Here is a 19,841-nt window from a genome sequence, read left to right as displayed (position 1 = left end):
CTCTAGTTCTCTCCTGCGTGAAAGTTTCCCGTTGTTTGTACACGGTCTATTTGCCAAATATTTGTTTCAAATTTATTCGGATTAGTTCCCCTTATGTTTTTGAAATTGCTTTTTTCCAGTCAAACACCTTTGTCTTTGACCATTATCCCTCCTTTTCAGTTTTTATATCGAACCTGATTATGTCTGGTTGCTGTTTCCTGGATGCTTCTCTACCCTTGCACCACTTTATTTCCTATTATGAGCTCCAGCATTGCTTCCTTCCCTTGTTGAATTAAAAACATACTGATCTTGAAAGCAGTGTAAAAGCTCCTTCCCTCCTTTGCCACTAAAATTACTTTTACCCCAGTCTATCTTTGGATAATTAAAGTCATCTATTATTAAGGCCCTGTTATTCCTGCATGTTTGTCTTTATAACTCTTCCTTTATCTTATTTCCAGTGTTCAATGGTCTATCATAAACTTTCCAAGAGAAACAATTCCCTCTTTAGATTCAGGTTTTGTGCCATCCCCTGTATTCTTACATTCCTGTGCTGCAATGAATTTCTGAAGACCACTGCTATCCCTCCTCTTTTTTCCTACTCTATCCCTCCGGAATATTTTGTAACCAGGAATGCTTAGCTCTTTCTTTTGCACTAACCCAAGCCTTGTCTCTGTTGATACTAATATTGCTATGGGTGTGTGATATGTGTCTCTGGCTCACCAGTTTTATTCAATATATAATTTGTGCATTTAAGTACATACAGTAGTTTCTGTTTGGCAATCTTACTCTCTTTAATCCCTCCTTTTGGTCTGTTCTTTATTACTACTTGTTTTTCTTATCTATCTTACATCCATTTTGCTTTCCTTTCTGCTTCCTCATCTTTGTATTAAACTATTGTCCACGGCACTAGTTTCTCTCCCAGTGAGGGCTTTGATCTCAATTCTATTCATGCGAAGCCTGTCCGTCCTGCACAGGCCATTTATATTTTTTTTAAAACCTGGTCCAGCCCAACTCTCTCCTTCTGCAGTCCTCTTGTTTTTGTTGTATTATTTAAATTGTGCTCTCGATCTGTGTTTTCTGAGATATGAAGACAGTATATTCGAGCAGTGCATTGTACTGTTCTTCAGGCAGATTCATTCTATGCATCAAAATTCAATTGCCTCTACCAGAAGAGGTACTTTATTTCATATCACTTGATTGCTATGCAGATATTTTTACTTTAAAATGTGTAAATTTATTTTCATTGAGTTAACTGCTTATTTATAATTCAGCACATGCAAATTAAATGAAATTTGCATTCCAGTTTAATAAAAGCATGGTACTACTTATAGTTGAGTATATCCAGTTTTAAAATTGATTTTCTAAGAAAAGATGGCAGTGTGCAACTTTTTCTATTTATATTATGTATGTACTCCATTTTTGTTAACTGTACAATTCTAAAAAGGAAAGAGATAGGAGAAACTTTTTAGGGAATAGAGGAATAGGGCAAGTTATAATTTTAGCGTTCGTATATAGCCATATGTGTCCGTGATGCAGGTTTGAATCCTGGCAGATGATTCAATTTTAAGTCTGCTGACTCGGAAGTCACATTAGTATTCTGCTTAAATTACATTAGTCCCTTTTCTTATTTCTTACTGTGGCCTTTGTGTTCTATCAGTGGAAGTAAATTTCTAACTGCTTGTTCAGACTAATTGATCTGACATTTCATCTTTCCTACCAATTTCACTGAGCTCTGATGTTTTCTGTGTAACCTTACCCCAAAATAACAATCTGGGACCAATAATTGTCAGATAACTTTATTACAGGAATCATCAATGCTCTCCTAATCACTTTATTCAGAATCATAACCCATGATATATGTCTGCACCACCCATGTTCATTGAGGCGAAGTGTTCGTCCTCTGTCAACGCCACTCTGTGTCACAGCAACCTGGGTTGATAGCCTCTGATATTTCCATCCCTTTCACTCATAAGAACTTCTATCTAGCACTTGCACTAAAGGCCTAGCTCAGATTAGGAATTTACCATACAGTACATTATTAAATGACCACATGATGTGTGTATTTGTCATATTCTAAACAGATTCAACAAATAGCTTGGAGCAGGTTTTTAACTACTTTTCTTTATCTGGTTATTTTCCACATATTGCAGACAAATTAACATTTACAAATTGGAAAATGGGCTATATTTGTGTCGAATTTCATGTGCCTAACCCTTGGAAAGTCTACTTATGCATTGGAAATGGTCTGAGACTCAAAACTCTAAACAATGATGATAGGTTGATAGAGTTGGACTTGGTTCTCTGAGGGGGAACAAAATGGAGATGGTAATCTGGGCCTTTGAAATGATAAAGGGAATGAATAGTACAGCATTAATCAAGTTACTAAACTTCAGTTGTGATTATAGGATTAAAAATTGAGTGCAGTTTTGCCAAGTTTCAAATGAGACTAGAAAGTGTTTTTTCCCTTTGGCACAATACTAAATAGGTGCAATAAAATCCCATCTAAACTAGCCACTGCTAAGGTTTTTAAGCAATAGGACAAGTATTTGGATAGGAACCAAATTGACTGTTATAGGAACTCAGTAGGTCCTGTTCTGTTGGGGTTATGGGGAATTGTATCTGTGGAATGCAACCAGTCAGATTGAATAATGGAGATTTGCAATGTTAGATTGATATCGTTGTGCTTTTACACAATGACTTCGAGACTCGCAGAGAAATTTCACCAGAATGTTCTGTTCTTTGATGCTTTGTCTCCCCCAGGAGAATAAATAAATTGGGAAAGATTCCATGGCAATGTAATGTAACATAGTCTGATGGAAAGAACAAGCTTGGTTACTGAACAGCATTTTAGTTCTATTATTTTGCATATTTTTTTCTGATGCTTGTTTATATAATTTAAGATTTTTTTCTCTGTCCCCTCATGCTCACATATTGGCTGTCACTTCAGACCTGAGGCTATCTCCTGTCCCTGCTGTGTTTGTTCTTCCCCTTGCAGCTCCTCTAGCTTCTACAACTCTCAACCCCATTCATTCTCCACTGCCCCTGATTTTTCAGCAACATGTGGGTCATCCCACCTGATGCTATTCCAGCACCTCATTTGCTGTCATCCCAAGCTTGTTTCCCTCTTTTCCATCCTAGCTATCCTTTCCATAGCAGCAACCCAAATTAGCTTATCACCGTCTTCTGTGGAACATCTGTCTAATTTCCTCCCTATCCCTTGTCCTCTACCACTATTCTTCCCCTTCTCCCTTCCCTGGGTTTGTCATTCACCACTAGCCAACTTTGGATCATCCTTTGGAATGTTTACTTCCATGTAAACAAGGCTTTCTCCATCCATGACCTCATCTTGGATGAATCTGTAACATCCTTGGCCTTATGCCAATCTTGTTCATGGACAGCGATTCCTTTCCTCCTCAATGAAACCACCCCATTTTTAAAAGAATTTGATCATGGGTGTAAGCGATGTTGACTAGGGAACATTTGCCTATCCCCATTGCCATGAGAAAGTGATAAGGAGCTACCTTGAACTGCGGTCCTTGTGGTGCCAGTGCTTCCATGATGGTGTTGGGTAGGAATTACAGGCTTTTGATGGTGAAAGACCAGGGATACATGTCCAGTCATGATGGTGTGAGACTTGGAGGGAAACTTAGGGATGATGGTATTCCCCTGATATAGCTGTTCGTGTCCTTCCTGGTGGTAGAGATGGCAGGACTGGGAGGTGTTGTTGAAGTAACCTGGCTCTATATTCCACTACCTCCTTTGCCCAAACCACCATAGCAGCTTGGCTATTATTATGAGGTCTCATCTCAGCCTCTCATCAACAACAACTTCTATTTATAAAGTACCTTTAACATTAAAAATGTCCCCAAGTGCCTCACAGGTATGCATATGGAAAATAGATACTGAGCCAGGAAGGAAGAATTAGGAGAAGTAACCAAAAGTTTGATGGAAGAAATGGGATTTGAGGTTTTTAAAGGATGGGAAAGGTGAAGAGGCAGAGGGGTTCAGGGAAGGAATTCCAGAGAATAAGACCCATGTGCTGACAGCTCTGCCATCAATGGTGGGGCAAAGAGAGGAAGGGAAGAGGCTAGAGTTAGAGAAATGGGGGTTTGTGCAAGAAACTGGAGTCACAGGAATGGAGAGTTCGGAGGAGAATGTCGGGCTGGAGCAGGTTGCAGAGATAGGATGGGAAAAGGCCAAGATGGGATTTAAAGACAAGGATGAGGATTTTACGTTTGAGGCATTGTGGGATGGGAGAGGCAGTGAGGACAAGGGTAAATGACAAGCAGAACTCAGTGTGGGACAGAATACATGCAGCAGAGTCTTAGACAATTAAGAATTTATGAAAGGTGAACAGTGGGAGGTGGGAGAGAAGAGTGTTGGAGGAGACAAATCTGGAGATTATGAAGGCATGTATAAAGGTTTCTGTGGCGAAGGCCATAGGTGGAAATAAGTGGTCTTTGTGATGGAAAGGATGTGAGCCATGATTTTCTGCTGCTGCGTTTTCTGCCCATTCACTTAATGGAAATTTGTGAGGTTTTGATAATCATTATGAAGGAGTCACTGGACATGGAGGAAGTACCAGTAGATTGGAAGCAGGCCAATTTGGTGCTTTTATTCAGAAAGAGGCAACTAGAGACCCATCAGTCTTCAGTCCCATTTAAAATAATGTAATCAATTATTAGGTGTAAACTTGAAGATTATCTGTAGAGATAATAACAGGAGTCAACATGGTTTCAGAAGAGGAAGATCCTGGCTGACCAACCTCCATGAATTCTTTGAGGAAGTGAAATCCCAAGTAGACCGTGGTAAGCTTTATAATGTCTTATACTTCGACTTCAAGAAGGCAATTGACAAAATTCCACATGAAAGCCTATTAATTAAGGTCAAAGCTGTGGATATTTTGAGTCAATCTTTGGTATAGATGAGAAATAGACTGAAGGGTAGAAAACAGCAGGTGCTTGTTCACATTGTATCGGTGTGGGGAGGGGGAGAAGTATTGAGTGAGATGCCCCACGGATCGGTGCTGGAACTACTACTGTTTCTATTTTACATTAATGAAACCCAATGCAAACTGGTCAAATTTGCAGATAATGCTAAAGTAGGAGGGGCAATGGATCCAGAGGAGACAGCTCAGGTATTGTGGAATGGCCTGGACAAAATGTGTAAGTGGGCAGAACAGTGGCAGATGAAATTTGTTGACAAATGTAAAGTATGGCATATCAGAAGGAAAAAATGGACCACACATTTGGGATAGGGCGGGGGAGTGGGACTAGCTGGATTGCTCTTACATAGAGCTGGCGCGGACTCAATGGGCCGAATGGCCTCCTTCCATGCTGTAACCTTTCTATGATTTCTACAAACCATGAATTCTGGGAATAAGGGTATCGAAGATTGAGCTGGAGGAGCAGTTAAGCAAGGTCATGAAAATGGAAAGCCAAGGGAAGGGTAGTTAGGGGTTTGAAAGTGAAATTGTAAGGGGCCTGGGGGAGAATTTTTTTCCATGGCCAAATGATGAAGTTCATGGTATTGGAGGAAGTAAGGGAGATGTGGGTGGTATGGGAGACAAGGAAGTGTTCATAGATAGTATTGTTGGAAATTGAGACCATGAATATAGAGAGACTGTGACAGATGGCAAAGTCAAGATGGTGGCCAAAGATAAATGGTAGCCACAGTGAGCCAGTGGTGGATATTTAGTCCAGTGGTAGGAGTGCTGATCAAGCAAACTAATTTGACCTGGATGGTGTCGAGCTTCTTGAATATTTTTTGCAGCTACACCCATCCAGGTGAATGCTGAGTGTTCCATCATGCTTCGAACTAGCATCTTGTAGATAGTGGAGAGGTCTTGAGGGGTCAAGAGGTGACCCACTGATCACAAAGTACCCAGCTTCTGCCCTGCTCTTGTAGCCGCACTGGCTTGTCCAGTTAAGTTTCTGGCCTGGTGACCCCTAAGATGCTGATGGGGTTTTTTTTTAATGAAGGTCCACACCCAAAATATTAAATGATTTGTTCTGTCCACAGATGCTGCCTGACCTTGAGTGTTTCCAACATTTTCAGTTTTTGTTTCAGATTTTCAGCATCTGCAGTTTTTTACTTTGTCCTAAATCGCTGTTCTAGCAGAATATCACTAGGTGGCGCCATTGACACTGTGACTGAGAGGTCACAATTCAAAGCTGAATAGTGCAGGGTCTGGAAACAGCAGTTTTACGGTAAAATAAGGAGCTTATTAATTGATGCTGAGACTTTGAGCAGCAAAGTGACATGTTTTCCTGTGGGAGCAGAATTTGCTGAACTAATAGACTTTGTTGATAGAGAAAGCAATTTCTGTATTGGAGCAGAAACGTCGGTTTACTCCATAAAGAGAAAAGTGAGGTTAAAATAACTAAAATTGCACTGCTGTTTTTACATTTAAAATTCAGCATTGTTGATGCTATCGAATTGTAATAACATTTGATTTTTAAAAAATTAATCGGTGGAATAGTCCTGATTTAATGCCCAATATTTAAAGATGCATTTACGCTACAGTTTTTTTTAAAAAGTGTTGTCTTGGTTACAAAGGTACTTTTAGTAGTGTGGAAGCCACTCCAGTATAGGTTTAGCACAGCAGTGAACTAAAAGAACTAACCAGTTATCAAGAAATGACAAATTAACAGAACTGTGCAGGTCACCGTCTGTTTTTTGTTTTTAAAAAAATCAGAATTGCTAATCTACAACACAAAGGAGGCAGTTTAAGGGTGCCATCGTAGCTTGCATTCTGAACTTTCTTAACTATAGTGAAAATCATAATGTCTACTTTTCATGTAACACAGAAGTAAAGGGAGAAAACTGGCATTTTGAAAACCAGAGTTTAGGTATCTGTTATATCTATCCTAGAAATTCCCAGACACTGCAGCCCAAAACCAGACAGGTGACATCAGGGCCAGAAGTCGATTACGTTAAGTTTTAATGTTCATGCCAAACTGAAGTATGGAAAACAGCTTCTCGCACCAAGTGCAGCAGTCACTGTGCTATTTGAAAAGGAGTGGGAAGAACAGGGGATGTTGACACAAGAGAAGGACAAAGAGGAGGTAGTCATGCACACATCATATAAAGAGGAGCAGTATATTTAGGTTTAAGCCGACCAGTGTGGTAATGGCAGGTTTATGAAATGCTGCCTACAGATTTGGAACAATCTCAGTAACTCAAACTGCTCTTCTTGTGGCTATTAAAGTAACAGAGATCTTTTCCTTTGGCTACTGGGATCTTCCAGGCAGCAGAGCAGATTGCAGTGGTGTTAGTTATGTTTCACCTATGTCCAGGAGGTGACCGTTTTGGAGGGCTGGTGGGTTCATTCCTCCAAGATTGCAGGGGATCAGCTGGACAGACAACAAAAATATGTTCCACTGCTGGTTTTCCCACTAGGCTGAGTGTGGTAGACTGTAACCACCTAAAGATACAGATGCCATTACTTAATGCAGTGGTGTACATGAACTACGTTTCTATTCCTTCAATGTGCCAGTGCTTATAAAGAGGAAAATGCCAGTGGTCTTTGACATTCAGCAAATGATTCCTTTTATAACTAGCAAAATACCAGCATCGACAGACTCCTTAATGCTAGGATCAATTTTAAGACACCTTCCTGTACTTGAGTATTATATAGACATAAATTGTTGCAGCTCAGAGCCTTAGTGACTCATTGCATTATGAAAGTGAATATTGACGTGCATATCCTGCTAGTGCTTTATCGCCCCCTTTGAAGACATCTCTCCTGTTTTCTGAGCTCTCTGATCCACATGCATTTGAGGTCTGATATAAGAACATCATAAAATCCAGAGTGAGAAAAAGCAATTCAAACTTGCTCAGTCAAAAGTTCATGTATGATAATTCTATCCTGAACTTTCCTCCTATACCACCTGTTTATCCCCTACCTTAGAAAATATTTTTCGACCATGATCTCCACTGAAAATTAACCCTGAATCAACAATCTTCTAAGAATTTATTCCATGTATCCACTATCCTGTCAGGGAATAATTAGTTTTTCTGATCTGTAACCAAAATATAGTGATATCTGCAACCTAAAATGCTTCTCCCAAATTCACCTTTTAGTGCTAGTTGTGTTAAAGAGGGTAGGTGGGTTAGCTGGGAAAGGTGATGCCAATCGACAAGGTCTCCTGGAGCTTGCTTGATTGCCTTTGCGGATTGGAGAAGAATTGTTTTTTCTAAATTGGCAGAAGGTTTTTTTCCTCTCCAGGACATTGCATGATGTGGGCGATGAGGCGGAGTTGGGGTTGGGTTATCGTGCGTGTAGCTTGCACCATGGCAGGATAGCACAGGCTTGATTGACCAGCTGTCTTCTCCTGTCCTTTCTCATATGTTCGGAAATTCTCACTGCCAGTTCTCATGTAGCGGTGACACAGTAATGTGTACTAGTGCTTGCCGAGGTACTGCTATGCTATTTCTCTTTAAGCACCATCTTCTCACTTCTGGAGAGTGGTAAACTATAACTTTAGAAATTATCTGATCACTTCCATAAATGCACCAGCAATGCATTTGATTTTTTTATTGCCAGTTTTTGCCTCAGATGACATCTGCCTTTAAACCGTTACTTTTCAGTAACAGATCACAGCAATACGTTTGTGCAATAAATATTCTACAAACAGATGCACACATTGGAAAGATGCTTATCAAAATCAGTGTTTGGAGGCTTCTAAACCACCTATTAACACCCCTCCAACCACTCTGAACTGAAGAGCTGTGCTTCTCCCCTCTTGACTTTGGAATGCTCATTTAGCCACTGAGGCCATTGTACTCGCTGCTGCTCTAGCTTGGGAGTTGAATGCAGATCTCTTTTCAGCTTTCTTATGTCATTTTTCTTGTCCTTGAGCCAGGTCTTCGGCTCTTGAGATTTTATTCAACTGCTAAGAATCCTCTGGGGCTTTTTTTTTGGTGCATCAATTTGGTCTATTAATATCACTTTGCAGACTTCTTCACCATAGCTCTTCCACAACCATATCCATCTCTTTCTATGAAAATCTGGGTTTCTTCCTATTTTTATACACTGATTCTATTTCTGTTGGTTCTGCAGCTTTTTTTTAAACTGAGCAGTGAATTATAAAGGGTCATGGGCCTCATTTCTGGCTTGTTTAAGTATTTAACTGTGCTCATCACTGTGGCCTGTTTGATTTACCACCAGTGTAGGTTAAGATGCGCTCAAATATTCAGTGTTAACAAATAAATGTGTTTACTGCTAGAGCTCTGTCTGAAGTGATTTATTTCTGAATATATGTTTAACTGAGCATTAGTTAAAGGTCTATGTATATTTGGCACAGGGAAGGGTTTCCATGTCTGATTGCGTTGAGCTTTACCTCAGACCAGAATAAAAATAAAAGCTGGCTTTATGTGATGTAGAGATTGAGATTTTGTACTACATAATTGCAAGTTGTTGTATCCTGGCCAACACTTATCCCTCAACCAACACCTAAAACAGGTGATTTAGTCATTTATTTAATTGCTGTTTGTAGGAGCTTGCTGTGCACATATTGGCTGCCGTGTTTCCTACATTATAACATTTCAAACATGACCGCACTTCAAAAGTACTTCATTGGTTGTAAAGCGCTTTGGGACGTCCTGAGGTTGTGAAAGGCACTGTATAAATGCCTTCCGTCCCTCCCAGATGTGACTTGATTTCTGTTTCTCCTCTTCCTCTCCTTCCCCCCAAAAAGTACCTTTACCTTTTAAAGGTTGTACACCTTCAAGGTCAGTCTTTAAACATAACACAGTTATGGTATAAATTAGAAAAATGTTATTTTTAATGTGGGTGAACACTTCTATAGATCCAAAGTGAACCATATCCAGCCCATGAATCTGATTAGTTACATGCTGTTACTCAGTTTTCAAGTGGTTTTATGAGACACATGTTACATGTATAGGATCACATTTTAGAAACTCTGGTGCAGAAAGTGAAATCATCAGAGCAGATATGATGGAGAAACTAGAAGAAAGGATAGAGTATTTACAGGAAGTAGGGTGGGAAGAACAATAATCAAGGTAGTTGTGAGTCATTTGATTTGTAATACATGTGTATGGAATGCAGAGATGGCAAACTGCAGGGAAGAACAAAAAGTTAGTGGAATGAGTAGATAGGTACAGTTCAATGCAGAGAAAAGGAACCGTGGAAGGGAAGTGTCCACTAAATGGTAGGATCTTAGAAAGATAAAAGGGTGCAAATACTTGAGTTTAAAGCAGGTAGAAATGGCATTCTGGGTTTTACACATGGCGGGTGGGGTTATTGAATATAAAAGCAAGGGAGTGATCTTGAATTTGCACAAGACATTGGTTAGGGCACAGTTGGAGTATTGGGTGCAATTCTGGGCACCCTATTATAGGAAGAATATTACAGCCATGAAATGGTACAGTGAGGATACAGTGGAATGATACCAGGTTGAGAGTTTATGACTATGAAGCAATATCAAAAAAATTCAATGTTTTTTTGCTGGAACAGGAAAGGTTAAGATATAATCCAATAGAGGTTTTCAAATTTATGAAAAGTTTTGAGGGTGGTGGTGGTGTTGTCTCCCTTGTCCCATCTGTCCTGTCCAACTGCTGCCCACCTCTAACTACAGCCCAATCTCCAACCTTCCTTCCCTCTCTAAAGTTCATAGAAGTGTTGTTGCCTTCCAAATCTGTACCCACCTCTCTCAAAACTCCCTGTTCCCTAGTCTAGCTTCCATTTCCTCACAGCACCAAAACAGCCTGGCCAAAGTTACGAATCAAAACATTTGTGCCTGGTGGATTATCCTTCCTCATCCTCCTCAACTTTTCTGCAGCAATCCATACGGTTGACCACACCGTCCCTGTCGAGTGCTTCTCTACATTATTTAACTACATTTCAACAGTGACTACACTTCAAAAAGTACTTAATTAGCTGTAAAGTGCTTTGGAACGTCCTGAGGCCGTGAAAGGCGCTATATAAATGCACGTCTTTCTTTCTCCTCTGTCTGTCGTTCAGCTCTGTGGGACTATTCTTTGCATGGCTCCATTCCTACTTTTCCAAATGCAGCCAATGCCTCTTGAGCAATGGCTTCTCTTCCTTCCTTTGCACTGTCAACTCTGGGGTCTACAAAGTATCTATATTTGGCCCTTCCTCTTTCTTACTAACATGCTGCCCCTTAGCAACATAATATGTAGGCACGAGGTCAACTTTCACATGTATATTGATGATACCCAGTGCCATCTCTCCACCACTACTGTCAACCCTTTGATTGGATCCATGCTGTAAAACACCTTGTCTAAAATTAAGTCCTTGATGAATTAGAATTTACTTAAGCTCAACAAGGGGGAGACCAAAGCCTTTATCTTTGACCCCTGCAGCAAACTGTACTCTCTTGCCACTGACTAAATCCCCTTTCCTGGTCATACACTCAAACTGACCTTTACCATTCACACTCTCAGCATCCTATTCAATCCTAATGTGAGTTTTAAACTGCACATCCTATCCATCACCAAGACTGCTTACTTCTAAATAGGCAACATTTCCCACTTCTACCCATATCACAGCCCCTCACTGTTGAAACTATTGTATCTGATTTTGTTACCTCCAGCCTCAACTACTGTAGTACTCTTCTTGCTGGCCTCCAATTCTCCACCATTCATGATCTCAACTTGATCAAAACCCTACAGCATGTATCTGTCTCAATCATCCATCACCCCATCTTGACTGACCTACATTGGATCTCCTACCCCCAGAAATCCTTATCTTCATCTACAATTCATCCATGGCTTTGCTCCATACTACTTCGCCTCTAAAAGGTTCCATCACTCTGACTGACCTACTGTAGATACCTTTGCCTATCATTGCTGGCAGAGCCTACAGCCTCTTTCTGGAACTCCCTCCCTAAATTTATCTGCCTCCTTTCCTTTAAAAATTTCCACTTAAACCATCTCTTTGACTAAGCTTTCAATCACCCCTCTTTCGGGCTCAGCCTTGGAACATTTCTTTACATTGTAATACACGTAAGTTGCTGTTCTGAAGTCTAATTTTTGTCATTCTAGATTGAGAAAGAGAATTCCAGGGGAGGAAAGGAAGAGTCAAATACGTTCTACAAAAAGGTACGGGATGGAAATTTGAAACTTTATCAGTGAAATTCTTCAGATTAAAATGAAAGCAGTGTCAACACAGTCATCAGTGTAACGGAGGAAAAGGTCTGGGAGGAAGCCTGATTATGATTGAAACAAAGAGCTATCCTACAAATAGGCACAACTGAGACTACATGTTCTCATAATGATACAGGTTATCTGAAGGAAGTGATTGGAGTTAGGAGATGTTCAGGGTGTGAATAAGTTCAGCTAAGTGAAAGGGGGGTGGAGGATGGGTAAATGGTTGAGACAAAAGCAGAGGGCCTGCAGATGATAATACTGTGGAATGAAGGTGTACATGGAGTGTACTACCAGGGAAAAAGAATTATGATTATGGCCAAAGAAACTAAATCATGAAAGATGGAGAACATAAAAATACATGGATGTAGGTGGGTAGAGACTGAATAAGAATCAAGATAAATGGAGACTAGCTTAATGGGACAGGAGCAAGCTGAAACAATGGCCTCGATATTAACCCCCCCACAACAGGCGGGAGGAGGTCAGGGGGGCGGTTAAAACCGCGATGGGAGGGAAGGGTCTGGTCATGATGCTTCAAGCATCATGAGTGTAGGACAGGTTTGATGGACTAGCTGGTCTTTTCCTGCCCATTATTTTTGTATGTTTGTATACCATACTGGACCTACCCCTATCTTAATTCTCCTTTTGTTACTTATACACCTATATAATACTTAATATCAATTATAAAAAGAAATATAATCATTTCAGATTTCCTAATTGTCTTTTTAACCTCTTCTCTTGTTATATTCCCTTTAGTCATCCTTTCGTTTATTGTTTATGTAGTTTGTGTATGTCTTTTTCTTTAGATTCAAGTTTGTCCTCACCTCTTTATTCAAGTCATTATTGGCTAGTTTGTTCTTTTTAGAGGAATACATTTCTCCTGAACTCTATTGATCTCTCTTTTAAATATTACCCACTGTTGTTCTACTTCTTTGTCTGTTAATATTATTCTCCAGTTTATCTCCAGCTCCACATGCATTCACTCATAGTTGGCTTTTTTCCAATCTATTACTCTGGTCTTTGTACTATGTATATACCTCTCTCAATCATTATCTTAAACCTTATTATATTGTGAGCACTGCTCCCTAGATGTTTTGTTTCTGTTTCTGTTTTTATTAAATACTTCAGGTCTCTTTCTGTTTGATGTTTTAAGTAGTGTCCCTCTTTCTTTTTCCTTCCCCCTTTGCAATGAAAAACAATCTTGATAATTATTCCATCACGGTTTGAAGAAAAAAAGTTTCCTTGCAATGTCATTTGTGCGAATCTGGATTGCTTGTTTCTCATTTGCAGTTTTTAGGAGAACTACCAGCTAGTTTGCTAGCTTGAAATGAGGTATCTGAAGTTAGTAGACAGCTTAAAGAAGCATGAGGATGGGAGAGGTGCAATATATACATACTCTAATAAAATTATTCTCAGAACCAAGCAGACCCATTATTTTGGGATTCCTCTCATGCCAAAAAAGCCTGATACTTACTGGGTCTGTTGCTAAACTACAGGTTAAAAATTTCCATTTTTCTTTGTGTTTTTTTTCCTATTCCACTTAATCAACTTCAGAACTCTTCTCATAGCACAAAGTCTTCCCTTCTGAAGTCTTCCACATCTGGATTGTAATTTTTGGTTTTAGCTCATATTACAATATCAAATTTCACTATACAATAATTGAATCTGTCTTAACTTACTACAAAGTGGCTGATAGTTCATTTAAGAGTGGTCGGGAGCAAGAGAATGATGTTTGCAGTAGAACTGCAAAACAAAACTTTGTTGTGTTGTGTTTTGCTGCAGATGAGACCATAACCCGAGGATGGACAGGATGCCTTCCTTTCTGACATCCAGAAAAGCTTCGAGATGTGTGCAGATCAGCTTTTGCTTCAGATCTTGTACTTAGCCAGTGTCATGGTTACACTAATGTGGAATAAAGCACTTGTTATTTTTGTAATCCTCCACCTGCTGCTGTGGGTCAAACATGTTCTTTTAATGTTTAAATACAAATATACTGTATGAGAGAGTGCATGTAACCGTTGCTGATGGCAGCAATGTTAGAATATTGCCATAGTAATTAGAAAAGTATCAACACTGTAAATGAAGAGTAACTGTGTTATTGTGCCCTTGAGTTTTATTCATGACAAAAAGATCACCATGGATAAATTAATTTTTGTGGCTATATTCTTATGACTGAGGATTTGTAACTAACCTCCTGGAGGGAATTTGAAGAAAACATGACCCCTATTTTCCTAAATGCTTTGTAACCGTAATTGTGTTCATGGAATGCCTATATATTTCCATGTAAAATACATAATTAGTATTGGAGCAGGAACAAATGCACAATATTGGTCATGTATTTTGTTCTTGATTTATTTGTAAAAGTGCACACAAAATTTTGTTTTCTATATTTTGGAGTAAAATTTTCATTAAAATGAATTTGAATATGAAATGGACTTGTGTGTGTCCCAATCGTAGGAGTAGACGAGGAAGAAATCTGAAAGGTTGCCAAGTTAGTGTGTTCACACCGCTTAATTATACAATATTGCCTTACAATGCATGCCAACAGCACTTCAATATAAGCTTGGTGCAGCAATGCCAAGAAATTGTACATGACATTCCGGCAAATGTTCTACTTTCCAAATACAGGACACTATTGCAAATTTGCTTGCATTGTTACCCATAAATCTTGCAAGCTATGAACACCGAACATGCTGTCCAACAGGCTATCTGCATCAAGCATATTCACGGACTAGTAGACTGGGAACTTGGTGATGCACATCTGTTTTCTTTCCAGTTCCAGAATGTCTCTTTTATGTAATTGCAGGAGAAGGTCACACATATCAGGCAGCAGTGTGTGCAGAACAGGTCATTCAGCACATTTATGACTTTTGACACTTTACAGGAAGAGGGCATTCCTGATTCTGGGCCTGGAAATAATAGGGGTAGTGGGGGAAGACAGAGGGAAGGTCTTCCCCAAATTTACAACTAGTATCATTCTTTTCTTTTTATTTTATCTCCCTTCTCATTCATTCCCTCACATATAGGCATACAGTGCAACGTAACACGCTAGAATGTTTTGCCATGTAAGCTGCGTTTCAAAGAGTGTCTTGCTACTGGGATGCTAAAATATGTTCTTCTGATCTTATTGATGCACAGGTAGCAGAGCCCTATATCTGGCTTGAACTGAACACCTCACAGCACACTCACTCCGACAGTGGCTAGCAGCAACTCAAATATATCTACTTTGTGGGGGTTAGTTGGTTAGCAAGTTGCAAGAGGGTGCACTAAGTGAATTATTGATCAAAAGTAACTAGCTCAACTTGCTCTTAGTGGTGGAGGAGCCTCACCTGCTGGCTACTGAACCAGTTTGAGGGTTCTTTCAGCTTTGAAGCATCCGCAGTCTGCTAGCTCAGCATCAGCAATTTTTGCAATCATTTGAGGTCGCCAAGCAGTCTAAAAAACTCGCACCCTTGAGGCAGATGTTGGAACCCAGCAGCCATCCACCAAGGAAATGCGTAGAAGGAGCACACGTGTTACATTTTCACAAAGGGCAAGCAGTGAAGTAAATTGCACTGAACACACCTGCACCAGACAATGTTAGGGTTATTAAAATTTGGGTTAACTGGTACTTTAAGCTTTGGAATTCTCTACCCCAAAGAGCTGCGGATGCTGAGTCATTGAATATATTCAAGGCTAAGATAGATAGATTTTTGGACTCGAGGGGAATCAAGAGATATGAGGATAGGGCGGGAAAGTGGAGTTGAGGTTGAAGATCAGCCATGATCTTATTGAATGGCGGAGCAGGCTCAAGGGGCCGTATGACCTACTCCTCCTATTTCTTATGTTCTTATTGCGTTTCAAAACGGCAATCTGTAACTAGTGGGGTGCCGCAGGGCTCAGTGCTGGGACCTCAACTATTTACAATATATATCAATGACTTGGATGAAGGAACAGAGTGTCTTGTGGCCAAATTTGCTGCTGATACAAAGATAGGTGGAAAAGCAAGTTGCGATGAGGACACAAAGTGTCTGCAAAGAGATATTGACAGGTTAAGCGAATGGACAAAAATTTGGCAGATGGAATATAATGTGGGAAAATGTGAAGTCATCCACTTTGGGAGGAAAAATAAAAAAGCAAAATATTATTTGGATGGAGAAATACTACAAAATGCTGCGGTACAGAGGGATCTGGGTGTCCTCGTACATGAAACACAAAAAGTCAACATGCAGGTGCAGCAGGTAATCCGGAAGGCAAACGGAATATTGGCCTTTATTGCTAGGGGGTTGGAGTATAAAAGCAGGGAAGTCATGCTACAACTGTACAGGGTGCTGGTGAGACCACACCTGAGTACTGCGTACAGTTCTGGTGCCCTTATTTAAGGAAGGACTTACTTGCATTGGAGGCAGTTCAGAGAAGGTTCACTAGGTTGATTCCGGGTATGGAAGGGTTGTCTTATGAGGAAAGATTTATCAGGTTGGGTCTATACTCATTGGAGTTTAGAAGAATGAGAGGAGATATTATTGAAACATACAAGATTCTGAGGGGACTCAATAGGGTAGATGCTGAGAGGATGTTACCCCTCATGGGGGAATCTAAAACTAGGGGGCATAGTCTCAGAATAAGAGGTCACCTGTTTAAGACGGAAATGAGGAGGAATTTCTTCTCCCAGAGCGTCGTGAATCTTTGGAATTCTTTACCCCAAAAAGCTGTGGAGGCTGAGTCGTTGAATACATTCAAGGCTGAGTTAGACAAATTTTTGATTAGCGAGGGAGTCAAAGGATATGGCGGGAAAGTGGAGTTGAGGTAAAAATCAGATCAGCCATTATCTCATTGAATGGCGGAGCAGGCTCGAGGGGACGAATGGACTACTCCTGCTCATATCTCTTATGGTCTTACGGTGTTGTGACAATTTAAGATGAAGTAGAATAAATTAGTTGTGGAGAAATGCTGTTGTAGTCATAGGTCTTGATATAAGGCTGAGGGCAATAACAGAAATTCTGCTTCTTGTAATGTATTGGGCACATGTGCATATGACTGGTGCATTAAATGGTAAAGGCACCTAACTAAAGGGTCAGTGATTAGGGCCTTAAGACTCTTCCTGAGCTAATGGTTGGTACTGCAGGATTAGGGTCCTCTTCTGCCAGTGGATGGTAACTTCTACCTTTACATACCAGTGCCCCTTTGCAGGGCTAGCTGACAGCTGAACATGGAATTAGAGTCCAACATTGAACCTAGAAATTATGCACAATCCCAGCAAGGAGTATTTTGCCAGTTGTTAAAAACTTGTGTTTCAACACTAATGCCAGCAAAAATGGAAACACTGCAGAATAAACTCCCCCATATCCTTCATATTTTGTTCTACCAAAGGCCTCCATTAGTGAGATACTCAAAAGTATTTGTATCCTAAACTCAGGTCTTTTCGTTAGTGAATAGTTCATTAAAAAACAATTGCAGCACTTGACTGAAGGTTGTGGCTTATTAATTATAGGCATTGGTCTTATAGCTACATCAATAGTCTAACAAGACACATGTATGTAATGGAATACCTGTATGTACTGAAGCTCTTTTGCAGAAAGTAAAGTTATACATACAGAACAGAGGAATTGTCATGTGGAGAGGTTGCACATCATTCACAAAAACATTTTGATTTGCCAAATGAAACAGGAACAGCAATGACAGTAATACATGCTGACTTCAAACATATTTAAAATGAAAAGGACAAATTGAGTTGAGAACTGATCATCCCACACTTAGTGCAACAAATGCAGAGGCTCATGCTTCATGAGTAAGCACTTAAATTGCTGATCGTGTAGCTAAATGGAATTCTTGCTTATTCAGCAAGATAAATGTTATAAAGCTGGCTTCTGTGAAGGTCAAAACGGGCAAAACTTTTTTGTGTTGATTCAAACTTACTGCATATGTGTCCAATATTTATTTTGTACCCAAGAGTATTCTTTTGTTTTAAAAACAGTTTATTGTGCATTACAGACAGATGAAGCTATATCATTTCTAAAATCCTATGAATATCATTAAACAAATAAAAACTCTTTATGTGAATCTACCCACAGTAATCCAAAACAGTGGAGGCATTACAATTAACTTCAATATCCCTGGGGTAGGGAATGGAAATAATCTGTTAGGGTTTTTGCTTGTGACCATTGTCTAACTTCCACCTCGAACATGTGGACATGAAGTGAAGACACCATTGGGCTTGGCTGTGATGCCTGCCAACACTCATTGCTTGGGGTCACACTTAAATTAAAATAATGTTAAACACAGAAATTGGCCAATTTAGTCTGCATGTTATTTTTCTCCATACAGGCCACCTAAGGGATAATTCTGTGCTCCCAGCAGAGAGGTGCGCTCTTGAGAAGGATTGGGACTACAATGCTGTAGTCCTTTCATTGATCTGAGAGCACAGATCGTGGAAATCCCATTCTACTGTTCATTCCCCGCATCTTTTCATATTTTTTTCAAGCAACTATCTAATTCTCTTTTTAAATAATGTATAGAATGTATTTCAACAATGGTTTGTGACAGAAATGTCCACAATCTAACAAACCTCTGTCAGGATTTTTTTCTAATCTTTCCTTTAATTCTTTTTGTCCTCCTACAGTCACAACTCTTGTCACAGGAAGAAACTCTGTTCAGGGAGGGTGAGAGAGACAAATACCCTGTTACAGCCAGGCTATGGAGGAAGGGGGAAGAGATTCACATTTGAGGGTAAGGGGAGCCAAGTGAGAGAGGGATCCTGTTTTGGGAGGAAAAAATTGTGCTCATTGAATCATAGGATGTTGCAGCATAGAAACAATTCAATTGACACGTCAAGTGTGCGTCAATGTTATTGTGCAATATATAAATTGTAATGCCTTTATAATGTTACAAAACCCTATTTTCAACATTGTGATATTTCACTCACTGAGGTAAAAAAGCAGCTAAAAGGATTTTGAAAATAATACTCTTTTGAGTGATTGCTTCAGTTTTTTGCAGTAGATTCATCTTATTGTTCACAGCAACAGAGTTCTGATTTTTTTGTTATTTTATGAATATAAAATGTGAGCCAAACAGCTGGAAGAAATGTGTTTAAAGACGTCCAAAGTAAGACATCTGTTCCAAGCTGGTAGAACCCATCCCAACAGATTCCTGGCTTGTCATGCCTGATGCCAGCCTGCAGCTGGCTATACACATTTTTACTGTATTTGCCAACTGTAGTTGCAGATACAGTTAATAAATACAGTATAAAGTGCCTTTCGTGTTCAAAATTGGTTTCAGGTGGTGATGGGTCACAAAGGCTGGGAAAAAGGCTATGAGTTAACCAAACTAGCTGGGTTTGGATCCAAACCAGCCAGGCAGGAATGTGTTGTGGTCACAGTGGGTTGGGGCAACAACCTGCATTTGTACAGCACCTCAAATAGAAATGCAGAGTGGTAGTGGGAGAGTTGGGATGACTGAAAGTATGGTCAAATTGATAGGCTTCAGGGAGGCTTTTGAAAGTAGACAGGAAGGTAGCATGGTGGAAGGGTTTAGGGACAGAGTTCTAGAAAGTAAACAGAAAGACTTGCATTTCATGACCTCAGGACACCCCAAAGCGCTTTACAGCAAATGAAGTACTTTATGAAGTTTAGTCACTGTTGTAATGTAGGAAATGTGGCAGCCAATTTGCACACTGCAAACTCCCACAAACAGCAATTAAATAAATGACCAGATTATCTGTTTAGATGTTGGTTGAGGGATAAATGTTTTCCAGG

General features: G+C 39.9%; 1 protein-coding gene across 3 annotated transcripts in view; it reads left to right on the top strand.

Moving 5' to 3' along the window:
- The window catches only part of LOC137344915 (protein-tyrosine sulfotransferase 1-like), a 63,710-nt gene extending 49,168 nt beyond the window's left edge, over window positions 1–14,542 (top strand). For 2 of the 3 annotated variants that reach the window (XM_068008204.1, XM_068008203.1), the window contains 2 exons: window positions 12,010–12,066; window positions 13,894–14,542. In XM_068008204.1, the coding sequence (XP_067864305.1) occupies window positions 12,010–12,066; window positions 13,894–13,905 (69 nt within the window). In that variant the 3' untranslated portion in view covers window positions 13,906–14,542. The remainder of the gene's footprint in view (window positions 1–12,009; window positions 12,067–13,893) is intronic. The other variant, XM_068008205.1, reaches the window with a different exon arrangement.
- Window positions 14,543–19,841: the final 5,299 nt, after the last annotated feature.

This window comes from Heptranchias perlo, chromosome 28 (genome assembly GCF_035084215.1).
Source record: "Heptranchias perlo isolate sHepPer1 chromosome 28, sHepPer1.hap1, whole genome shotgun sequence".
Lineage (NCBI taxonomy): Eukaryota > Metazoa > Chordata > Chondrichthyes > Hexanchiformes > Hexanchidae > Heptranchias > Heptranchias perlo.
This window is presented reverse-complemented; position numbering and strand designations above follow the sequence as displayed.